Raw genomic sequence first — 25,824 nt, 5'->3', positions numbered from 1 at the left:
GAAGTGTATTTTGAGACACGCTTGTCTGAGATGATTCAGACCCAGAGACTGATGCAGACAGATATCAATTTTGTTGTTACATAATGGAGCGAAGATATTGCCTTCTAATGACAGCACAGACATCTAAGAGATGACAGTAATCTGTGTGCCGAGAACGAACATAACACTTTACTAAAATAATAGAGTCAATCGAATCCGTACAGAAAACTTCTCCGCGCGCACAAAGAGACTAACATTCTATCTTACAACCAAAGAAACTTAAGGGACCCAGAATATAAATTATATTTCCTTCCTGATAACAGATTTCACGCCAGTAGATCCACCGGCTTAGATACAGGGGGTCTCCTCGTAGCGGTTCAAAATAGCTTAGAAAGCGACCTCCCGACCTAAGCTGCACCGATCCAGGTAGGAAGGACCCCTTCTAAAGAATTTTGAACTGGCACAGGGAGACAGGAATGTATCGGGGTCATGTTAAGTCACGTGACCCCAGGATGAAACTGAGGCTGCTCACACTGTGTGTGAACTTCCAGATAGAAAGCTACAGGTGTGGGGTAAATTGTGGCGGGCATGAGGAGGCATGTATGTATAATACATATATATCACATACACATTTATGTGTGGATGGATGTGAGCATTCATGTGTGTATGTGTGCATGTGTGTATGTATGTGTGCATGTGGACAGCCAAAACCTCTTGGAGATCAATAAACCAAGTGTATTTGCTTCACTATCCTCGTCTCAAGGACCTCAAACACTTTTGATTCAGTTGTATCCTTTATATCAAACTGACGTACGTTCGAGGCATTCCCACCTCCTAGTGTTGGGGTAGAAGCAGGTTTTTCACAAGACAACACAATGCAAGAGTGATATGCCATATTAAAGGCCCCTCTTGCATTTGCTTCTTTCCCCTTCCCCCAGCTATTCTCCGTACAGGACATGCATTTGGCCGAACACCATCAGAAATATCCTAACGTTCCATCGCTCGCAAACCAGACATATTAACAGAACATAACACTGAAAAATTGTCAAGGACGCCATCATCCAGCGTGTCACTTTAATTCAATCAAAGACTTGATGGATCAGAGGTCGACATCCTCAAAAACAACACAAAGCCCACCAACCCCTATCAGCGATTTCATAGCTTGAAGTGAACTTGGCACGTTCATTATCTCAGTCAACGATGCATGAGCTGTAATTTGTAGTAAAATCTGTCAGTCTTCTCCCACTTTGTGACATTTAGAAAAAGTAAACTTTTCTTAATTTAAAAGCTTTTTGGAGAATGGCAACAAATATTAAAAGATAATAATGGGATATAAAGTTCCATTTAAGAATCACAATAGGAAGAGGTCTATTGAAGCTTCCATTTACTCCATTTAAAGTCAAGTGCATCTTATAACAATCTGATGTATGTTCAATTACTTGGGTGCATCCATGAGATAAACCTCGCAACGTTTCAGTTCTCCAAACCAGCACCACACCTTCACTGGGGAGCCACAAGTGGGGCCAGGCGCTCCTACCTTTCCCCTCGCAGGACAAACATTTCATAGTAAAATCACTAGAAAGAGGGAACCGGCCATAGCTGAGGTGTCCACCGCCTGAATTCACTATATGATAAAAGAGCCATCCGTGGATAATTTCTCTGCAGGAAGGGCTGAGCTGGCCCTGCATAATGTATCACGCAATAAACGAGGCGACATTCAAGAGATCGTTGTACAGACCCATCCATCTAAACCGTTCTCCGAGCGCAAGCTTACCTGGGTTGCCTTTCTATAAAACAAATGCAAAGTCATTGAGATGAAATCGCCGATCCCCAGACAGCGCGCTCTTTAGCAAATAAACCCCACTGCATTGAATTGAGCTCCCCAATAAACCAATGGTTTAGTGAATAAACACCCAAGACTTACCATCTAGCGCAGACCACAGGACGCAACAGCCAGTTATTTCAAAATATATACACTTAATCCTCAGCATACGCGGGCTCCTTACTTATACTGATAATATTGCCCATTTTAAGAGTTTCTTATCTAAACCAGCACACCGTGTTGTAATACTAACACGTTTTCTTCAAGTGCACTCGGTTAACAGGTGGCTGAATTCCCTGGCAAATTCATTCACAACCTCCAGGTTACTCTACCGCCCCCCCTCCAGGTTACTTTACCCCCCCCCTCCAGGTTACTTTACCCCCCCCCTCCAGGTTACTTTACCCCCCCCCTCCAGGTTACTCTACCCCCCCCCCATGACTCTTGCAATAGACTCCATTCAAGAAAATTAATTCCCAAACAGCTGCCGATCACTGAAGAAACATGCAGTTTGAGTCCCGATAGGAACCAAATTAACCGATCCAGGAAGGAAATATTGAATTAAGTTTCGGATCCAGGAAAAACCATTGATAATCCATCTGATAAGGTGCTCTATGTATTTATAGCGCTTTCTAGAAATAACGTGGCTATTTCTAGAAATGTTTCCCTTGCACACGCTCATATAACTACTTATTCTATTATTACTCGTTCTCTGAAACGTAGAAGCTCTGCCAACACAGAACACCGAACCGTGTATATCAAAAACAGCCATCGAAAAATAAATGAAACTGAAACATTTTGTGAAACAAGCACATTTTCATACCTTGCCCCAACTAAAGCTATTGAAACCTGTTTACAGCAGTCTGAAAGCGATTGGCCTCTGCGCATGCTCACTTAAGCACTTGCAAAATAGGGGGCAGCTGTAAGGCGTGCGGGATGTGATGACGGTCAAGTGGCTCCCACCCGATCTCGTGCCAATTCAAGCACCTTAAAGTGCACAATATACAAACCTGCATGATATGGTTTAGTAAGCGAATCACCTTACATTAACCAAACTCAAAGGGGTTTATTCACTAAGGGGAGAGTCGAGAGGAGACTTTGCGAGAGTTGGGCTCAGCTCCTTGACTTCACTATTCATTGATCCTCTGCTGCAGGAAGAGCTTGGCCCTATACAATGTATAGTTCAATCATTGAAGGTTTTGCAGGACCAGCCCAGGCTTTCTTGATGATCAAACTTGCTAGTGATGGCCCATTCATAATGGCTACTTCATAGTGAAGTGAGAGCGATAAACCCACAACTCTCCTATAAACCTTCCTGACAACTCTTCCTTTAGTAAATAGACCTCCCAGAGAGGTTTATTCACTAAAGAGGGAGCCAGCTTAGAGAAACTCGCCAGAGATGGCCCTTCATAATGTATGGTGAATTCAGGCAGTTAAAACCACAACTCTCCTGCAAACCTTCCTGACGCTTTAGTGAATAAGCCCCTAAAAGTTGCACTTAAGAACCAGAGCTGGGGTGAAAAAAGGAAAAAAACTGTCATTTAGTGATTTGGGGAAATCTCTTACTGGGGGTTCTCATTTGGGAAATGATGGAGGGATTTATAAAACCACCGCCAGTGTATAATAGATAATACGGCTAACGTGTTTGGATTGTAATGACGTGTAAAAAAATGGAATTATCAGCCTTAATACAGACTTCAAAACATACACAATACAGTTATATAGCACACAATGCCAAAAAAATATATTTTCTATATTAATTATCATAAAGTACAGGAGGAAGGAGAATACAGCTCTCTTATCATTAATTGCTAAGAAAGCAATTAGAGTTGGTTAGCGTGAGACAGCGCGGTGAACTTAAAGGTCACATCTTCAGGCGTTGGTTTCGTGAAGCGAGAAGCGTGTTCTCTTCTACGGGAGAATTTAAACTTCCGCAAAAAAATAAAAAAAAACCCGAAATAAACAGCAGAACAGTCCCAAGGGAATGATGCCAGAGAACTGGGTCCAAGAATACACTGGAGGACAAGTAACACGAGATAAATGTTCCAATAAAAGAAACGGTTAGATCTCGGTTGAACTTCGTTTCTTGACTTGTACAGTGAAACCGGCAGTGAAATGATCGATGTTGAAGAATGTATAAGAATTACAGCAGAAATGAGTTGAAATATTGCATTGATCACTAGATCATAAGAACTGTGTAATCAGCAGTTTATAAAGGAGAGAGAGAGAGGGAGGGGAGAGAAGAGAAGAGGAGGAGGGTAAAGAAGACAGAAGAAGAGAGAAGACAGAAGAAGAGAGTTTACAGGGGAGTTGTACTCACTGACCAGCATGGGCAGGTTTCTCCAGCTAGAAGGGTTGGACTGGCCCTGTATAATGTATAATTGAATGTGTGTGGAGGCCAGGACTGGCCATTTGGCTTATGCCCGGTGGGCTGCTGGCGGACAGGGCTGATCAGTGCAGATGCACGGCCACACGCTACGTAAGCATATCAATGTAATGTGTGGACACATGTATTCAGCCATCAGCCGGCCGCTGGCCTTAAAGTGGCAGGGACACATCGTCAACCCCAGTCCAGCCCTGGTGGAGGCTTTGGAGTAATCTCACTGATTTAACTATACATTACACAGGGCAGACCAAGCTCTTCCTAAAGAAGAAGCTCATTGGCGTTTGGCTCTTCATAACGTATAGTGAAGTGAAGAATATATATATATATATATATATATATATATATATAATTCTGCTCAAAAGACCCTTGCATAGCAGGAACAATATTACTGAAAAATGTAGATATAAAATCTTTAATGTTTTTATAATCTAATAAAACTTGAGTTTAGTTTAACAATATTTGTTTGTGCGAGGTGTATGTACAAAATACGATACTTTCAGTTTAATTGTAACAATCATACAGTGTTTCTTTAAATAAAAAAAAAAGCAGACATACAAAAAAAACAGATAGTTGGCTCAAAACCCCAATGTGGAAATTCCGCCAGTAAGTGGATGATCTCTTCGGCCAATTCTTAACTGGACCAGAAAGTTACTGAAATACACAGTATCCAGATTTTTTTTTTCCTGGCTGCGGTTATCCTTTTGGGTTTTGATATTTAAATTGCACATTTTTCCAAACGGAATAAAAAAAAAAACTTATTCGCATTTAACTGGAAAAGTTACAAACCATCCTTCTTAATACAAAAGACAGACGTCGTAAATCGGCAATTCTTTAAGAACCCGAGTGCTGTTTAACACTTTCATCACCAATCACCATTCGGTAACGAGCTGTCTATCCATGGCTTCATGGTGGATGAACTTTGCTTTGACGTCTACAATGAAATAAGTCGTTTTCATGATGAGTACATCATGGGGAATAAATAAAATAAATTGGGTTCTCCTTAACCCCTCTGTAGCTGGACCGACAGATGAACCAGGCAGTAGAGCAACATTTTTCTAGAAAGATTAGGAATTCACATTCGCTGGAAGGCATGTAGGGTGGTTCACATTTCCAGGTAGAAAGATGATCAACAGATCCACCATCAATGGCAAATTCTTTCAGTCATTTCTCTCTAAAGAGATAAAAAAAAAAAAAGAACCGTGAATTTTCTCTGTAAATACTAACAATTCAGGTCAGTACACATTATTAATTACACGTGCAGTAGCGGGACACATGCGTGTCAAAGATCAGTGAAATATTTGAATTCTAGAACACAGAGTCTTTTCAGAGAACCATGGGGTAAACCGAGTTCCATCTATCCTAGAGGGGAATATACCTTTTGTGAGTTCTAGGCTACAAGGTTCCTTAACCCTTTGTGCATCAGTTGAGCAATGCATGCCCTTGAATATTTGTATTCATGTAAATGTGAGGATTTTTTAATTCTGATATATTTGGTTTTAAAATGATTCTTATTCTGCTGGCCAGATGGTTCGATCCCTATGTTCTACAAACGTCAGTGTATCAGGGGACATAATCTTGAAAAAGACATGTCTACTCACACGTGCAGGTGTGTGTGTGGGTTATAGATTTGTACTATGCTCTCATGTGTACAGAGGAAAGATTAATCATCCTGTGACCTCAGGTACTGATAGAACACTATGATGTAATCTTGCAGCAGATCCCTGTGGACACATGCGTGAAATATGCAGCCGTGTCACATGATCTATGATAAACACGCCAGCTGAGAGGAAGCCCGGCAATGCCTGTGTGCGCTTGCCAAAGAATGCTTTCCACTAGTAGCTGGTGGCTAGTCACCATCTGAAACCGGTTCTGCAACCATAGTCTGAAGGAGAGCTTTAGTAAGGCGCATGCGGTTTGTGAAGGCATGGCCCTTTTTACCAGTACAAACATGCAAAAGCATGGGCCAGTTGTGAAAAGGGGTTAAAATGCCTGGTTGAAATAACATATGTTGTTTGATTTAAGCTTAAAAGCCAGAAGGCTCATGCTATAGCCACATCGGTGAAGCTGGTGGGGGTATCTGTGCCACTGTAGGTCCACAGAAGGACACAGGGTCCCCAGTCTTCTTCTTCTGGAGCCACACTACCAAAAAGCCATAAGTAGCCCCTTCCTCTCCTCCATGGTAAAACTAAGGGAAGGGCCGGTTCTTCTTGGCCGGCTCGGACGATGGGAACCACTGAAGTCTTCAAGGTGAAGTAACAGATATACATTATTTTATCGGCCAATTAAGTTATACAGTGGTTTCCCTGTCAGTCTCAATTCCAGTTTGACGGTCTCGTTATGACATTGCTCCAATTACTAACGGGAAATAGTTGTAGTTTGGCGTCTGTTCGGGAATAAGCAAACTTCATGTTTCAATTTACTTGTACAATACGAACAATATTAGAACGGCTGCCTTTTTCAGTCTCAGAAACCTTCAGTTCGTTTTCCTGGGGAGAATTTGCATTCTCAGACGTTATGTCACTGCTATGTGAACTGAACAAAGGAAAATGGCAGATTATTATTTTTGTTATAAAAAAAAAAACCTGAAGGAGTCTTCGATGAAACTTTCATATAAATAGTACAAAAACACTTCAAGGCAGATTTCCAAGGCTCTTCCAAATTTATACTGATTCCGGGAAAAACACAGGTCAAATTCCTTAATGCTTTTGCACGTGGTACACATAAAGTAAAAGACAACGTGTCAACGAAGGCCTTTGTATTAACCAACATTAAAAATGATTTTACGTGAATGCAAGGTGGCTTAGAAAAATGCCCAAAATGCCCATTACGGAATGCCAACCGGTGAGCTGAAATCTTGTATCACAAATATCTTCAATAACTGCCATCAGCTGCTTTATGTAAATATAACAATATAACAAAAGACTGTCTTTTTATGTTTTGTGGGTTAACTGTCTACTGTCCCTGGCACCCCACTAAAGAAAATGCATATTAAAGTACTCTGTGAGAACTCATATGCATTCTTCAAAAAAGAAGGGGCTTACCTGAGGTAGAAGCTGCAGCCTTGCAGCTGCCCTTCTCCTCCATGGTCTGATGATTCTTGCCACTGATTGGCTGCTCGGAGGATTTCAAATGGGAGAGATTTCCACACACATACACATGGGGGTCTGGATAGACCTCCTGCCAGCAGTGTTTGCCGAGTCGGGGCTGGAGCTGACTGATGGTAAGTATATCAAGTGCATATAGCCGGGGGGGGCGGGGCGCAGATGTATATAAGAGGGACACCATGTAAAGTTTAGGGGCCACATACAGCTATCATATACATTAAAGTGCGTATGACGGCTGAAGTGTCCCTCTAATGTCAAGGTAGGTCTATGTTTAAAGATCGCTGTCACCACCACAGCTTTTGGCATAGTTAAATTATTTGGTCAGAATTAATGGTTTCCTCAATGCTGATAAATACAGGCATATACTTACCAATCATGCAATACCAAATTTATTTTACAGCATGACGAGGACCTCAAACATACATCCAAAATTGTTAAGAACTATCTTTAGTGTAAAGAAGAATAAGGAGTCCTGGAAGCAGGGCCGGACTGGGACTGAAAAGCAGCCCTGGAAAAATTTGGAGACCAGCCCCATATAGTTTATCTCACGGTCGCGCTCTTTAACCACACGCACCCCTTATACATACCCGAGTCACACTATTCGCCATTCTTTTTATCTCATTATTTGTATTAAAATGCCAGAAAGCAAAAGTTTTAAAAGGCCCTAATAAATGAAATACATTACACATAATGGGATCAAAACATTTGCTACAGCGAACATTTTAGATGAAAAAGTTAAGTGGAACAAAACAGTGATCACATTATTCTTCACGATATTCTGGTAAGAAACTTTTGTTTCTTTATTAATTCATGTAGACTATTTTTTTCATATTTAATATAAGCTATGATTGAGACATGTTTGGTTTTTTTTCCTTTTATTTGCCAACCTACCCCCGAGTTATGCACATCTGCCCCCAGGCTTGCCACTCTGCCCCCCTGATATGCCTTCTAACCCCCTATATGCCACTCTGCCTCCAGAAATGCCTTATACCCCCTATATGCCACTCTGTCCCATGATATGCCTTTTAACCCCCTGTATGCCACTCTGCCATATAGGGGTCAAAAGGCATATCATGGGACAGAGCGGCATATAGGGGGTATAAGGCATTCCTGGAGGCAGAGTGGCAAAAAGGGGGTTAAAAGGCATATCATGGGGCACTCTGCCTCCAGAAAAGCCTTATGCCCTCCTATATGCCACTCTGCCTCCCCGATATGCTTTATACCCTCCTATATGCCACTCTGCCCCATGATATGCCTTTTAATCCCTTATATGCCACTCTGCCTCCCTGATATGCTTCAATCCTCCTATATGCCCCTCTGCCCCGTGATATGCCTTTTAACCCCCCTTTTGCCACTATACCTCCAGATATGCCTTTTGACCTCCTCTATGTCACTCTGCATCCAGAAATGCCTTATACCCCTATATGCCACTCTGTCTCATGATATGCCTTCTAACCTCCTATATGCCACTCTGCCATATAGGGGGTTAAAAGGCATATCATGGGACAGAGTGGCATATAGGGGGGTATAAGGCATTTCTGGAGGCAGAGTGGCATAAAGGGGGTTAAAAGGCATATCATGGGGCACTCTGCCTCCAGAAAAGCCTTATGCCCCCCTATATGCCACTCTGTCCCATGATATGCCTTTTAACCCCCATATGCCACTCTGCCTCCCTGATATGCCTCAACCCTCTTATATGCCCCTCTGCCCCGTGATATACCTTTAACCCCCTTTTTGCCACTATACCTCCAGATATGCCTTTTGACCTCCTATGTGTCACTCTGCATCCAGAAATGCCTTATACCCCTATATGCCACTCTGTCCCATGATATGCCTTTTAACCCCCTATATGGCAGAGTGGCATATAGGGGGTTAGAAGGCATATCATGGGACAGAGTGGCATATATGGGTATAAGGCATTTCTGGAGGCAGAGTGGCATAAAGGGGGTTAAAAGGCATATCATGGGGCACTCTACCTCCAAAAAAGCCTTATGTTCCCCTATATGCCACTCTGTCCCATGATATGCCTTTTAATCCCCTATATGTCACTCTGCATCCAGAAATGCCTTATACCCATATATATGCCACTCTGGCATATAGGGGGTTAAAAGGCATGTCATGGGACAGAGTGGCATATAGGGGGGTAAAAGGCATTTCTGGAGGCAGAGTGGCATATAGGGGGATACACTTACATACACACACACATGCTGAAAACACATTCAAAAAAATATTATACATTTTGTACAAAAAAATACATTACTTTACTCACCTTCTACTTCTCTTCACTGACCTGACATCCGGTGCTGCAGCAGTCTGAGTGCGAGGGGGCGGAGCTTCCACCTCACGCTGCTCCCATCACTATGCAGCCATCGGACTGCTGGGAATGTAATCTGAACGGCCGGTGCGTGCTGATGCCGCCGGCCGGAGCTACTTTAACACTTTTTTTTTTATGTATATGGTAAGCAGGATCGGCTCGCCATATAAAGTAAAAAAAAAAGTATTAAAGCAGAGCCGGCCGGCGGCATCAGCACGCACCGGCCGTTCAGATTACATTCCCAGCAATCTGATGGCTGCATAGTGATGGGAGCAGCGTGAGGGGTGAAAGGTCAGTGCGAGGGGGCGGAGCTTTCACCCCTCACGCTGCTCCCATCACTAGGCGGCCATCGCACACGGCTGCTGGGTGCCGATGCGGTCGGCCGGCGATACTGTAATACATTTTTAAAATTTAATATGGCAAGCCGGACCAGCTTGCCATATTAAATTAAGAAAAAAGTATTATAGTAGCGCCGGCCGCATCAGCACCCAGCGGCCGCTCAGATTAGATTTCGGGCAGCCTGGGGGGCAATTGCCCCTGGTCCCAGCCCGCCCCTGGTCCCAGCCCACGGACCTTCCGGCCCACCGGGAAATTTCCCGGTATCCCGGTGGGCCAGTCCGGCCCTGCCTGGAAGAGATGGGTTGGCCCCCACGGAGCCCTGATCTTAACATCATCGAGTCTGTCTGGGATTACATGAAGAGACAGAAGCGACAGAGGCTGAATAAGTCCACAGCATTTCTTCACACCAGCCTAAAACTTTTGCACAGTACTGTTGTGAGCTTTAAAAAAGAAATTCTGCTAAAAATACTGGTTTCATTTGCATTTATGTTTTCAGAAGAACTTTTTCCTACAGATCTGACCCCAGACAAGGAGATATTTCAACCTTGGTTTATTCTGCAAACAGTTCTCTCTTACCAGAGGTTCGAGTTCCCGATGGTCGATCAGGCTGAACTCTCTAATAAAGTAATAAAAGTGTTTGTAGCAGGTGTTGACGTGTGCTTCGGCTCCCACGCTTATGATGCCATCAAAGTGGTGAATGTAGACATGAACAAACACCCGGAACAGCCTCGTCAGAATCTTGTGGCAAACCTGCTGGAAATTCTTTGGAAATGGGACCCCTGCAATTAAAAACAGAGAATATGCATCAGGCAATAGTTCCTATTGTAGCACATCCAAAACTGTAAGCTTTAAAAAATAAATAAAACAAAAGCACAAGACCAGATAACACAAAAACCATTACATAATATTAAATTAAACTTCAGAATTATCCTTATTTACTAGTATTCTCTTAAGCACCATCAGGATTAAATGTGGCGGTGATGTAGGTGATCGGTTGAGCTGCGACATCATATCTCACATCAGTAATGTGTCTTTGTTATATCCTAATCTCAACCACAGTGGCGAATTTAGGAGGGCAGGGGGTTTGGCACACCGAGAATCCCAAAAATTCCCTTCCTCTCATTGTCTCCCTACCTTCTCCCCTGAACACTTCTGTGCTCCTGTCTCCTTTCCAGCATCTTCGCTTCTTCTGTTGCCTCTTCTTGTTCTTCTATCCTCTCCCTGTGTCTTCTTTCTTTATCTGTGAACCAGGCCTCCTGGAGCACTTCTGCAAAAGGGCGGAGCTCTGGGCATACCCTCCCCCTGATTGAAAGAGGGAGGAGTGGCTGTCCCCGTTTCTCTGCCATTTAGCAGAAGCCCTCCAAGAGGCCATAATAATGCAGGCAGATTTGTGAAGGAAGAGAGGTGCAGAAACGCTTCTCTTATTCCAAAAATCTGCCTTCATTATTCTGGCCTCTCTAAGTATAGGGACCTCCTCTGTTCCTCCAATCTGAGGAGAGGGTGTGCATGAAGGCTCCGCCCCTTTGCAGGAGTATTCCGGGAGGCCAGGTGCACGGAGTAGCAGACGAAGAAAGAAGACAGAAGAAGAAGGAGAGGCAAGAGAAGAAGCAGAACTTCAAGAAAGGATACAGGGACACGGAAGGGGTCGTTGGAGAAGCTAGGGAGACATTAAGAGAGATAGGCCTGCCCTATTTGGAAAATTAGGACCAGCCCAAGATATAGCATTGCTGTCTATTGAACACACATAGAAGTAAACATGCCCTCTTTGTCATTCCAAGCCACACTGAATGAAACTTCACGCGTTTTCTCACTTCCAAAATTGAAAAAGAATTTCACAGAAAAAAAAGCTTTTTTCAGTTGAGGGCGTGAAACGTGTAAGGCCTTATTTCTTTCCCTCGGAACAAGGGCACCCGTTAGTGTCGAAAATAAATGTACTTTTTTTTTTTTTTTTTTTGCAAAAGCCTCTAGTTTCCCAGCGTTTCATTAATTGTTGGCGTGGAGTCATATCCTGGTTTTATAAATGCACTCGTATGCCTTGGACATCTGAAACATTAAAAATTTTCACTTTCCCCAGGCATTTCGGTATAAGCAAAAATCATTCTGCTAAAAGAAACCTTCCATACAGAAAATTGTCTAAAACGATGTGGAGATTATATATATATATATTTTTTTTTTAAATGCAAAATACTTTGGATGACAGGCTCACTATAATACTGCAGCACGCAATATGGGATTTTCCATTGTAATAAAACTTGTTTTTATCTTCCCTCTGTAATAAAGTGACTGTCAGTGTGCACTGCTCCGGCACAGCTGTTTGTATAGATATCGCCTGAAAACAGGAAGAAAGAGTCACGCGCTGATCAGTAAAGTTATCGCGCTTCTCTTCCGGAGCTATATTGTATCTCTGAATGACATCACTGAACAAAACGGAGGAAAAAACCCGTAGTGAATCAGCATACCTGATAGTCTTGGGCAGGCCCGGACTGGCCATCGGGCACACCGGGCATTTGCCCGGTGGGCCGGGCCACATTGACTTTAGGGGCTGATGGAGCTGCAGCTCCAGGCCCCTAACCTACCTACGGCCGCAGTAACGCAGGGCATAAGGGGCACCTTCCCCTTAAGCCCGCCGCAACTGCAACCGGGTCCGCCACTCTAAGGGGCCGGGAAGTCCCCACCAAGGCCGGCCTTACGGGTCTGCGGCCGCACAGGGTTTAAATTAAAACATCGGGGTTTTTTTTTACTTTATTTAACATCCTCCATGTTAAATAAAGTTTTTTTTTAACTTTATTTAACATGGAGGATGTTAAATAAAGTTGAAAAAAAAAACCCCGATGTTTTAATTTAAACCCTGTGCGGCCGCAGACCCGTAAGGCCGGCCCTGGTGGGGGCTTCCCGGCCTCTTAGAGCAGGGCGCCACACTCCAGGGGGCGCGACGGGGGGCGGTCCGCACCGGGTGCCGCTCATCAGGGGCTGCCAACTTGCGGCACCCGGCACTCCTCCAGAGACGGACAGTAATGTCCGCCGCTGGAGGAGCAGGCTCGCAAGGGAGCGGTATCGGAGGTCTTTAACAGACCCGGGTTCAACCCGGCTTAAAATCACTCAAGGGAGCCGGAGGTCTGTTAATGACCTCCGATACCGCTCCCTTGTGATCTGCGCGGCAACAGCTGTTGTGCGCCGGGGTTTCTTGTCAGATCCCGGCGCACAACACTGAAGCCGCGCCCACCGACCCGGTGACCCGGAAGAAGACAGAGAAGACAGAAGAACTGAAGAAGAGGAGGAAAAGGAGCTGTAAGGAGAAAAGAGGAAAGGTAGGAAAACATTCAGTGAGAGTGGATTGGTATGTGTGTGGATTGGTGTATATATACGTGTGGATTGGTATACGTGTGGATTGGTATATATGTGTGGTTTGGTATATATGTGTGGTTTGGTATATATGTGTTGATTAGTATATATGTGTGGATTAGTGTATATGTGTGTGGATTGGTATATGTGTGTGGATTGGTATATGTGTGTGGATTGGTATATGTGTGTGGATTGGTGTATACGTGTGGATTGGTATACGTGTGGATTGGTATATATGTGTGGTTTGGTATATATGTGTGGTTTGGTATATATGTGTGGATTGGTATATGTGTGTGGATTGGTATATATGTGTGGATTGGTATATATGTGTGGATTGGTATACGTGTGGATTGGTATATATGTGTGGATTGGTATATATGTGTGGATTGGTATACGTGTGGATTGGTGTATATGTGTGGATTGGTGTATATGTATGGATTGGTATATACGTGTGGATTGGTATATACGTGTGGAATGGTATATGTGTGTGGATTGGTATGTGTGTGGATTGGTATACGTGTGGATTGGTGTATGTGTGGATTGGTATACGTGTGGATTGGTAAGTGTGTGGATTGGTAAGTGTGTGAGAGTGATGGGTGTTATGCTGTACCATTTCCAATGTCTTTTTCATGATCTAATTATGCTCTAAAGTACATCATAACTCCCATCACTCTATACTGTTCCATACAGTGGCAGAGGCCTTGCACCCCCACCGCAGGACTCCTGAAAGGTAAGTGAACTTTAAAGAGGGAGAGGGTAGATAGTTAGGAGGGGGTAGTTGCGGCGGGCTTAAGGGGCTCTGCGTTAATGCGGCCATATAGGACCAGTCAGTCCAGTCCTGACTGGGCCTATTTTAAGGTGGGGGCCTGGAGCTGCAGCTCCATCAGCCCCTATGTCAATCCTGCCCTGGCACAGGCGCGGTCGCAGTTGCTGCTTGCTCCGGCAACAAGGTAAGTAGGGTGAGGGAGGGGGGTGCAGTGAGAAGGGGCAGAGGGGGGTTAGATAGTGAGAAAGGGGGAGAGGGGATAGATAGAGGCGGTACATATTGAGAAGTGGGGAAGGGGGTTACATAGTGAAAAGGGGGTTACATAGTGAAAAGGGGCAGATAAGATGAAGAGAGGGGGTAGTGTGAATGCGTATGAGAATGAATGAATAAATGTGTGGATGAATTGTGTGAATGCGTATGACAATGAATTCATGTGAGGATGAATTGCTTGAATGATTTGTGAGACTGCATTAATGAATGTGTTAATGATTTGTCTGAATGATTAAATGCAAAGATGGTACATGAAGGGTGGGCTTTAACAATAAATAAATAAATAAATATGGGCTGCTCAGGCTTAAATGCCCGGGCCTATTTTTTGTCCCAGTCCGGGCCTGGTCTTGGGTTTTCACTAGACTTGTGCATTCGTATTCGTGCGAACATGAAAACGAAGGGTGTGTTTTCGTTGCTCAGCCCGAATACCGAACATACGAACATGGCGGCGGCAAAACATAGACGAAGACACACAAAACAAAGAATCTTCGTCTTCGTCTACTAATCTCCCCATCTAGCCTACCTTATCTCCGCAGCATCGCAGGGGTTAACGGAAGCGGAAATCCGTAGGTTCGCCGTGAGGGGTTAAAGGGGCGTACGACCAATAGGCTCACTTGCACGGCCCTTTAACTCCTGACGGAGAACCTACGGATTTCTGCTCCCGTTAACCCCTGCGATGCTGCAGAGATAACGGGAGCGGAAATCCGTAGGTTCGCCATCAGGAGTTAAACAAGGAGCGGGGAGACAGGCCCAGTTCCCCGTCAGGAGTTAAAGGGCCGTGCAAGCGACGGCTGTGATGCCAGAGGAGGCCCCTGCAGGCAACCAATAGAGTTGCTCGTACGGACATTTAAAATCCTGGCGCCAAAGCTGCTGCGTAGTCTGTACCGCATTAACCCCGTATTAACCCCTTAAAAAAAAAAAAAAACGAACACGAAGAATGTACACGAATATTCGCCCGAACCGAACACAGGAACGGGGGAATATTTGCAGAATACGAAGATGAACATGAAGACGAAGTCTAGTTTTCACTCCAGTCTGGAGTCGACATGTTCATAATCTATATTATCTTCATAATCTACTCCTTTGGTCCCTGAAAATTCAAATTGGTGCTTTTCTGGCTTACTTTCTAATATCTTAACCTTTTTCGGACGTTGTCAATGCTTGCAACAGTTGGAGAGTAACTACAGTAGAATACTTGTGATGGAGAATTAAGGGGTTAACATTGAACAACTATAAAGGGTCAGCTGCTTTAGAACATTGCCAGGTATATGAAGGACCTGGGAACACGCCGTTTCTTCTGGTACAACAGCGACAAGGTCCAAAAAACTCATATATGCCCTGGGACCACATAATTAAGAAAAAATGATGGCATAGCGCAAGGATAGGCAGCTGATGTGGCCTATAGGCTTTGTTTATAAGTAGCAATTTGGGATCGAATTTGGAGCCACTGCGGACACCAATGGAATGTTCTGATGATTGTCCCACGCTTAGCTTTGTGTCTAACACAACTACTCTTTATTAATGTGGCCATGTAAATCTCCCAAGATCTTCTCGACCATCCAAGTGGACTCAAGTGAACTACAACTCTAGAAGGTGGTTAACCCTAATCCTTCTTATCTAACTAAGAATGTAATTCAGGACAGCTGGACGGCCAGGGGCTCTATGCTTGTAGAAATGTCCCTTTCGGATGTCACAATATGACAATCCTGGGAAACAAAATGATATCTGCCCTTTCTCCTTTCAGCGCTGACAGGATTTCCTCTCTTATTTCCTCCCTTCAGAATTCAGGGCATATCTGGAAACTGACCACTTCAAAAAGATGACATTTATGAAGAAACATTGTCACAAGCAGTGATGTGTGCGAAAAATCGTCTTAAACTCATCCCCACAGTGTGGTCACGGTACAAGGAAACCATACAAAAAGGGGTACAGGATCTTCGTTAAAGGGACAGTTTAATGTCACTGGCACCCTCACTATAGAAAAATGCATATTAAAGTACTCTGTGAGTAACCCTAACCCTCTGAGAGTATTTCTGCACTTACGGACTGATTTTTTTTTTAAAAAAATGTTTGCGCTATTGCTAGCTTGTTTTCAATCATAATTCCCTCCCCTTTTGTTTAGTTGAACCACACAAATTATATTTTTTTTTTCAGGACAAATATGCATTTCTTTTAAAATCATACATATGAATATATAAACCATCAATTATTATAAAAAAATAAATAAACCTAAAAACATTCGGGAAAATGATTTGTAAAAAATTGCTCATTTTTCACAGTTTCACCTTAAAATGAAATATGTGCATCACTAAGTAGATTTTAAAAATCTGGATATGATGGGAGTTGTTACGCAAGAGATGTGTTGGGTCTTTCACCTCCCTTCGGGGGGGGCTCTCTGTCTGTTGGTGGATGATTATATATATATATATATATATATATATATATATATATATATATATATATATATCCTATATCGATTGAAGGATTGATCAATAAATGATCTCTTGACAAACAACTGCAACAATTGTAGCATTGATGAGATTCATAATATGGCCTTCCTGTTACCATCTCCCATTGTCCAAAGTTGACATAAACTGCTGTGCCTTCAAAAGACAAAAAGTCACATCATGTATACATATAAAAACAACCGGGTGGCTTGGATACGGTTCATCTGCTTCTGCAAATAAAATCAAGACCAATGATTAAGTGCTGTTAGGAGCAAAAGGCGTCCTCCTTTGGTGGACGCCATATATACACTATAGAAATTGGAGGATGGATCAATAATCATTTCCTGCAGATGCTACTTCTCTCCATGTGTTCCCTTGGGTAATGAGTTCAAGCCACCTCCTACATGTGGTTTTTGTATACTTTATTCTCACTATCATGAACTCTGGCTACCTGACCTTGGCGTTGTAACGGCTTATCCTGAGTACTGCTTGTCTTTACTACTCTGAGTATGCCCGCTTAAGTTTGTGCCTGGTTTAGGAGGACCCTCAGAAAGTCACACAACCACTAGCACCCAAAAGTCTCAACCCGTGAGGGCAAAGAACTGTTTTGGGACAACAGGCTTTCTTCTGTGAGGACAACGTGTACCACCCTGCAACAGCATCACCCCCTGGTACGCAGAGCGCAACACTCCTCAAATATCGACAATAAAGATAACAATGTTAACAACCCAGTGATATACCTCTTTCTTATGCCTAATTTTGTTGCCCAGGTATTATGGATGAATTCCCCCTTATTACTTATATATATATATATATATATATATATATATATATATATATATATATATATATATAGAAATACACTTAAAAGGAGGGTCTGGGGAATGGGTTAAAGCACAAAAATATGAGGTGTGACTGTTAAAGTGAATTATTTCTTTTAAAAAAGAAAATTATTCTCTTTATTTCCACAAAAGTAGACAATGAGGGAGTTTTCTTTTTGCCACAAAAGAACGTCAAACAACTGCTATTTAACTATTTATGGCCCACACAATATACCGTATATTTAACAGTAACAATAATGACTTTTTTCGTCTCTTTTCTTTTCCCTGCTCTACTGTACAGTTTAATTTGCAAAACAAACGAAACATCACATTGTATTGTTCTAAAATTCATTGTTGGCTACTTGGGCTAAAACATTAAAATAATTAAACAACATGACTAATTAACTACATTTGGAGACATATGCAAAATTACATTCAGGGGGGTCTGAATCTTATAAAAGGGTAAGCAGCCAATAAACCCATCTAAGCATCATATTGAAATAATAATAAGTCATTCTATACAGGACCAATGTTTTTTTCTCCCCCATTACTGTGCTGTGAAGAGTTTGATGTCTGCTTTCTTGGCTTTCTGTTCTAAGGAAAATATTTCACCACTGGCAGGCATTGTACTATTGGGAATATAGCAGGGGCCTGGAATTGGAAATTTGAACCTTGTGTTCATGTAAGACGGCAATGGATAAAGTCAAATCTATCCATTTATTACACCTAGAACATCGTTGAGGCCGGTCTCAGTCAGGACATTTAAATGCCCGTCAATATCTGCTTCATCTGGAAAAACAGCGCATGGTCTCAGAAGGTCGGGAGGAACGAATTGCTAAACATGATAGATAAATATTATTCCCATGAGTGGGAGATTGCTGGGTATTGCAGTTACACAAGTCAGGAATGTGTTGGTGTGAGGGGCTGCGCAAGTTATTAAGTGATTTGTCTTGCACTGCGTGATACTGTATTATATGTAGATATATATGATATAATATACTATCTACCTATATACAGAATGCATTGAGGCAATATAGAGAGAAATTGTGAGTGGCTTGAAGACAAGGCCAAACTGGGGGAGAAAAGCAGCCCTGGCACTTTAAGGCCAGTGGTCACTAAATTATGTACACGCATTGCCACTGGCTGCCTATGCACAGGCAGCCATGTCTATCTAGGCCGTGGCCATAGAGGTATCTGGCACCAGCTCAATGGGTATTTGGTTTGCTAGATGGCCAGTACGGGCCTGCTTGAAGAGTAATCTCCCTATAATCAGGTGCAGCTACTAAATCCATAGATATTAAAAGTTGGTTGTCATGGCACTGAGTCTTCAGTTTATCTTCAAATGTCTCATGGGATGATGGTTAGAAGAACATTCAGTGTCAGCTTCCCTCCATAGCGTGTCATTCGAGGTGTGACTTGGGGGGCACAGCTTCACCAACAAACTTTGCTGAGACTTTATAGCAATACCTGGTAATAGTTTCTATAACTAAGTGAAGTCTTAAATAGCATAATGTATTTGTATTACACGATTTAATTTATAAACTCATTTTCTGCTATTTCTGTGCACATTATTTGGACGATTTCGAATGTACATATTTGGAATGCAGAACAATCTATGACTAACACTTTTCACCCTTTTCCCATTTCCAAACACAGGTTTTAAGCATTTATCGTTAAATTAAATCAATCCGCATGTCGAAAATGGATCTGTGAAGGATTTCGTTTTGTTATTATCATCCAATTTGAATAAAAATCAGACCCAGCCAAAATTATGTCATTCCGCTGGCGACAATAGAGAATGTGCGGTTGGGTTTTTGTTTCCATTGCCTCTTTGTTCAGTTTTTCTATTTATATCATGCATTTTTAAAGTTTCAGAGGCACATGCATCACATCGTAATTTGCTAAACACTTTCTCGGTATTCACCAGAGCAGGGTGACCAGGCATTTTCTTATTACCGAGGACATATAACAAAAAAGGTCTAGTCAACCTATTTTAAGGGGAAAAACAAATATTGTTCTTTGAGCATTAAGTAGAGTGTTGTGTACATTAAAGTATATTAGTTATTCAAGAAAATGTGCTTATATTTCATTTTGATGCAATTAACTTCCTGCTATGCTTGTCAGTCATGTGATATTTTGGGTGACTTTCCTTGCTTCCACTTTACATTGAGCTGATACTTTATGGTTTAAGCACCAGTCTAAGCTTCTTATAAATACTTATTTGTAAACAAGATTTGTTTTCTCATAAATGAGTTGCATTTTCAAGTCTCCATTTAACCCCCCCCCCAAATTGGCCTTTAGAAACCCCAGACCGACACTCCTCACACAAGCCTAGGGGATTTTACATGGGGTGATTCACTGATGTTCAGGACTTATTTTCATCAGGGTCATGCCAGGCTGACATCCCAGGTTACTTTTATAGACAACCCAGTTCATGAGACAAGGCAAAAGGTGGCTTTCAACTGTCTTTCAGTGCATCCCAACTAGAGATTCACGTGGGTTCCTCGGCAACCATCAGACCATTTTGTGCATGAACCATCAACCAAGAATGGAAACTAAGTCTCAAACTTGAATGACCTGGAACTTTTTATTTTGCAAACACTTACCCATCCTTGTGGGGAAAATATCCTCATTGTTGATTAATGTTTCAATCCACTCCATGAGCATGTTCATATACAGAGGAGCGGAAACCTTGGTAGGCTTCTTGAACTTGTGATCGTCCTGCCACCTATATTCATACCTCAGTCCACCAGACATGATGGGACAGCTCTTCTCCGTGCAGAACTCTGACATGGTGCCATAGATCAAGTTGATTCTATTGAAAAAGTCCACCACGTGTACAGCTATCCAGTCATTGATATTCTCACCGGGCGGTAGTTGCACCACCGTCTTTAGATCCAACCCAGATTTAAGGGATGCCTGGGCTTTTTTGTACAGCTCGAAACGTTGCGTTCCTGGCTCAAACTTCTTCCTGGGGCGAAACGTCTTGTCTTTATTAAACACTTGGCTGAGGCACATCGCCATGACGGATTTGAAAGCCCAACATAAAGGAGGGTGAACTTGAACTTCAAAGTGCCTCTAAAACAGAAAAATAAAAGCGCATAAAAACTTTATTACCTAGAACAATGTAGGTCATTCTGGAAGACATGTCCATTAAAGCACTGTAGATTGGGCTGTTGTACAAGCACCTTTAGACGAGACGATAATATGTCTGCCAGACTTAAATAGGATCTTGAATTCTTGGTAAATCACCAAGAGTTCAAGCAACGCAGTTCTCCTGTATTTGACGATACCGTGTACAAAACCTCTTAATTCAGCTGAGAAGGGGCTGTCCACACTTGTGTTGAATACCAATTTGTTGCCCATTATCTATGCTTCAAATTTTCCTATTTACACTTTCATTCTTTCTGTCTACGCGTCAACGTAAATACTCGGAAAGTGATTAGATTTTCTTTCGAACAGCAAGATATGGAAATCCATTAAGATCAACGGCAGACAAATTGGATTTCTAAGTAGAGACATGTGTTCACATGGAACAAATGACAGAAATAAGTGCAAATAAGCATTATTTTATTAGGTGACTCATAGTTCGGAATTTCTGGCTGCCTGTCACTGAAATTCTTGTTCTTTTTGTCTTATTCTCCAAAACAAATACTGCTAATGTATAAAGCTGATTAGATGGGTCTGATAGGTTAAAAGCATTCCTTAGAATTGCCAGAATTTTTGTATTTTTTTTAATTAGCAGTTCACTAAGCGTAGGCTAATATTACGACGATAAGCTGATTGTCTTTGGCTATGAGGAATTAAAAGTGTTATATTACTCGATAATATATGGTACTCCTTGGCTTTACTGCAATGTGAAGGCCAAGTCCCAGTGAGCTTCTTCTGCGTAATCGGCTAAGCCAAGTAAAAAAAGGATATTTTTGAGCATTATCTCATTGCTCTATTATAAACCGTTGCAGGGTCAGCTCAGTCAGTCAATAAATAATTTACTGTACTCTAGTCAGTTCTCCGGGACCGTAACACAGCCTGTCTATTGTGTGTGGAACAATGACTGGGAACGTTGCAAGTTTAGGGATTATTGTGAGGGTGTGGGTATTCTCTGTTCAAACAGGGAGTTTCTCAGGCCTGTCATATAAATGTACCTTTTGAGGACTCTTGGGAACCCTTTTACTTGGCAGATGTGAATGTGGCCTGCTGTGGTTTCTGTCGGTCTTCTAAAAAACATACATATACCCACATAGTGTTAAAAAGGCCCCTCTACTGTGTGCAGTAGGCAGCAGTGTATTCATGTGGAGTGAAGATCTAAGATGGCTGCCTCCAGGACCTTAGTGAATCATCTTCATTCAGACGGACGTGCAGCACGGGTCACAGGCCTCCGTAATGTGAATGGGCTGGTTCAGAGGCCCAAATAGCCACGGGGAGCCTGTTTGCCCAATAGGGTGATCTGCCCCTGGTAATGTTTCATAGGAAATATAACCCCCTCCTCAAGGCCTGCAACGCCATTCCTTTGCCTAGCCTACTGCGGGATCTGAGGCGCCATAACCCTTTCCAGCGAGATTGGGCTACACACCTTTTTACAAGTTTAATAAAACCAAACATTGCCCATGAGAGTTAAGTCAAAAGTCTTTTTTATTACAATGGAAACCAACGCAATGGTCGAATCAGCAGGGATATTCCATTGGTTGCCATGGTTTATAAGACCTATTTTCAAAAATTGCACCAAAAATCACCCTTGATATATAACCCCCAATGCCTCCATCATGTTTGTGTACGGTTTGAGTTTAATTTCAATGTGATAGAACCCATCATGTGAAAATAGTCACTTAAATACAATCTAGAAATGGTATTTCCTCCGGTGCGCTCTCTTTATTTTTATTCTGAACCCTTCACGGATTCTGGACATATCACATTCCACCTTTGGGGTAGATTGAATTAGTATCTCCGGAATAATTACTCTATCGAGGAAAGATTCCCAATGAGTTGAGTTGTGGAAATGTAATTATGCTGCCGACTTATATTTAAGGCATTGTGGGAAAGGAGCCTTCCTGATCAGTGTGAAGCCTTTGTGAAGATGTCCTTCCCCTCTGCTGTAAATGGCACCAAAGCCTCTCTAGATCTTGGAATAGCGCTAAGGAAATCCTTATAATTACATATTCCATTGTGTCCTTTTTATGCTTTGTTTACTGCCGGCTACCAAACCCGAAAAGCAACACGGTCTGTAAAGCAATGTTTGTGTGCAGTTTCTCCAAATTATAGCGTACGCTACAGGATGCAGCCTCAACACGGTAGGAATAGTAATTAAGGGAGAATTTATGTGGATCGAGATATGTTGTGCAGGGAATTGGGCGATATAACTACATATTATTATTAATAATTATTATTATTAATAATAATAACAATAATACTAATAATAATTGTATTTATGGACTATTTGGAAACAAAAAAAAAGTTAAATATTATATCACAATCTTATCGAATAATTTGCAGATGTGCAAACTTGAAATTGGCCCTCTAAAGATTAAATTGTATACAAGATTTTTTTCCTGCTGTCCCATTTATCCATATCTGTATCTTTAGAGTGTAAGCTTTTGAGCCGGGACCTCTTTGACTAATGCATGGGTTTGTCTTAGTCTGTCAATTCTAGTTTAGTCAGACTCAATAAAATAAATGTATTGTAAGAAGTGCTGTGTAAACCGTTGGTGCTATGAAAATATTGTTGATAATAATAATAATAATAATAATAATAATAATTAATTAATCATAATCTCGCTTAGTAGCAAATATGGATTATCAGAGATTTAATCTCCCGTGCTGCCTGCTAATCCAAACTTCCTAAAAATGTCCTAAAAATTAACAAAACATCTCCTTTTTTTCTTGGACTACATTTGCAAAGATTGTCGCATTTCTGCCTGTCATAAACAGTTAACAGCATTTCCAGATTTTTACTAGGGGCTTGCTTTTTCCAATTATTTTTTTATTATTTTTTAATTGCGTTAAATAATGAAAAATGAAGCAATTTGTAAATTGTTGCCGCTATAAATAAAAAAAGATAATAAAAATAACAAAATGAGGCCATGACTGTTTATTTGAAACAAAACAGTAGATGGTTTCTTTTTCTAATTTTTTTTTTTGTATTTACCTATATATTTTTGGGGATTTCCAAGTGAGTGATGTGGGATTTTACTCAAACAGCTAGAAACTTTCTAGGTTGCTTTTTAAAGGGAAGTGAAATTAAATAATCTGACATTTGTAACGTAAGGAAGTTTTACTGTACTGAGAGGGTGCTAAATAAATGGAACAGCCTCCCATCAGAAGCGGTAGAGGTTAATACAGAGAGGGAATATAAACATGCATGGGGTAGGCATAAATCTATCCTGAATCTAAGACAAGTTCAAGGACTGATGAGTCTTACATCAAGAAAAATGGGAAGACTAGATCGACCAAATAGTTTTTATCTGCCGTCAAATTCTATATTTCTATGTTTGATTTAAACCCCAAAAAATTCAATAATAAACTCCAGAGAAACAATTTAACTCATTGTTTACTGAAAGACATTAAAGAAACGCACCTGCTTAATACGTATACGTATATCCATACTATAGGGCAGGGGTAGGTAACCTTCCGCACTCCAGGTGTTGTGGACTACATCTCCCATAATGCTCTTACAGTCATAATGCCGGCAAAGCATCAAGGGAAATGTAGTCCACAACACCTGGTTGCCTACCTCTGCTATAGGGTATATAGGGCAAATGCCTCTTGGGCCACTTGAACACAATCACTTAACCTGTGTGCTCATGGGCTTTATGAGGTTTATTTTTGTTCAAGAGCCACCTTGGGGGCATCATGCAGGGTTAAGTCAGCTCTTTTCAAAGATATGTGTGATGATCACCTACACAATGAAGCTTCCCTCAGGGGCTTCGGCCCTTACTTCACTTTCCCTACAACATCTCTCGTTTTTTATTGGGCGACTCTGTAGAATCTCCAGGGATCATATAGGGGATCTATACTGCTACCTAAGGCCCTGTGCAGTTAGGAGGCACCGCTGTCACGTTCTGTCATATACTAAGAGGTACGCAGAAGGCGGACGCCAAAGACAGTGCCTAGGACCCTAAAATTCCTAGGGCCAGAGCTGAAAGAGCATTTATCCAGATGTTGTGGAACTAAAACTTCCAGGAAGTTATTCCACAAAAGATGGTCTATTTTTGTAAAAACTTTTTTTTTTTTTTTACAATATATAATAGATGTTGCACTTAATATGTGAATAGATGGCATTACTAAGTCATTGGACACGTGCAACAAGTGGTTACTGTAATTAAAAATGTCAGGTCTGTTTGTAGTCCAGTGTAGCCAGGAGATGTCTCTCCAGATGGGAGTAGTGATAAAAACATGTGTTTACATATTAAAATATTCACGATTGTTTCTATTCAATCAATATCCTAATTATAAATAACATTACTAAATAATAACCATAGTCTTAAAACACTTATCATCTAGTGATATAAAGCAAACAGACCAAGTTGCTTTAGTGGCAAGCCCTCTTTTAAAACTGACTGTTAACACTTTCATGCAGGGAGCCCAAGAACATTTCTGGAATCCCTATCAGGAGCTTGATGTCTCCTTCCTGGAACTGTCCCCTGACATGGGTGGTGGGGGGTCATTTTCAGTAGAATATCAGCTCCCCACCCTGTAACCCTAGGAATCTGCCCAGCATATTATAACCACATGAAATGCAACAGACAAAAGTTCTATAACACAGTATCATTTTTTTATTTACTTAACTATTTGTAGCAAGTGGCAACTTGTAAAGTTACTTAGTATACTTCCTGGAGTATTCTTTCTGCATTTAGTAATCAAGCTGTTGTTCGACTCCAAATCCCATTACTCTCATCAACTTACTAAAACTAATGAAACAGTTCTAGTCCAAACACGAATTCTTTACTTTTGCTCCATACTAGATAACCAAAACATTCTCTCCAAAACACTAACAGTCATACTTTCACTTAAAAGATAATCAGCACGTGGCTGTCTTCTGCCCCTTTGCTTTGCCCAAAAAAACAAGTTCTGCTGCAATTTGAGAACTCACCTTAGTCGAGAGACCCCTCAGAGCAGATAAATCCAGTTACAGTGGGTCTGCTGCCTCTCTTTAGCTGGTTTTAAAGTCCAAGGAGTCCTCCCTGCCCATAGCATGGATGTTCACTGCAAAGCTTTGTGTAGTTTGCATTAAACAAACTGCC

The 25,824-nt window shown here is 41.8% G+C and overlaps 1 protein-coding gene across 2 annotated transcripts; it reads right to left on the bottom strand.

The window, feature by feature from the left end:
* Nucleotides 1–4,580: 4,580 nt before the first annotated feature.
* Nucleotides 4,581–25,824, bottom strand: MOB3C (MOB kinase activator 3C). Of its 2 annotated transcripts, none has more exons than XM_053469199.1 (4): nt 25,674–25,824; nt 20,194–20,665; nt 10,518–10,720; nt 4,581–5,355 (listed from the first exon to the last, which is right to left on the bottom strand). In XM_053469199.1, the coding sequence occupies exons 2-4, from the start codon at nt 20,609–20,611 to the stop codon at nt 5,326–5,328; spliced, it is 651 nt and encodes a 216-aa protein (XP_053325174.1). In that variant the 5' UTR covers nt 20,612–20,665; nt 25,674–25,824; the 3' UTR covers nt 4,581–5,325. The 2 variants fall into 2 exon arrangements, with proteins under 2 accessions (XP_053325174.1, XP_053325175.1); XM_053469200.1 differs by lacking the exon at nt 25,674–25,824 and adding an exon at nt 21,733–21,783.

This window comes from Spea bombifrons, chromosome 6 (genome assembly GCF_027358695.1).
Source record: "Spea bombifrons isolate aSpeBom1 chromosome 6, aSpeBom1.2.pri, whole genome shotgun sequence".
Taxonomy (NCBI): domain Eukaryota; kingdom Metazoa; phylum Chordata; class Amphibia; order Anura; family Pelobatidae; genus Spea; species Spea bombifrons.
This window is presented reverse-complemented; position numbering and strand designations above follow the sequence as displayed.

Bases quoted from the DNA above. Each gene is read 5' to 3' on its own strand.
- MOB3C (XM_053469199.1), bottom strand. From the start codon at position 20,611: ATGGCGATGTGCCTCAGCCAAGTGTTTAATAAAGACAAGACGTTTCGC. The intron at 10,721-20,193 runs GTAAGTGTTTGC...TTTTAATTGCAG, and splicing joins TATTTTCCCCACAAGGATGG to GGGTCCCATTTCCAAAGAAT. The intron at 5,356-10,517 runs GTAAGAGAGAAC...TTATCTCTTTAG, and splicing joins ATCGGGAACTCGAACCTCTG to AGAGAAATGACTGAAAGAAT.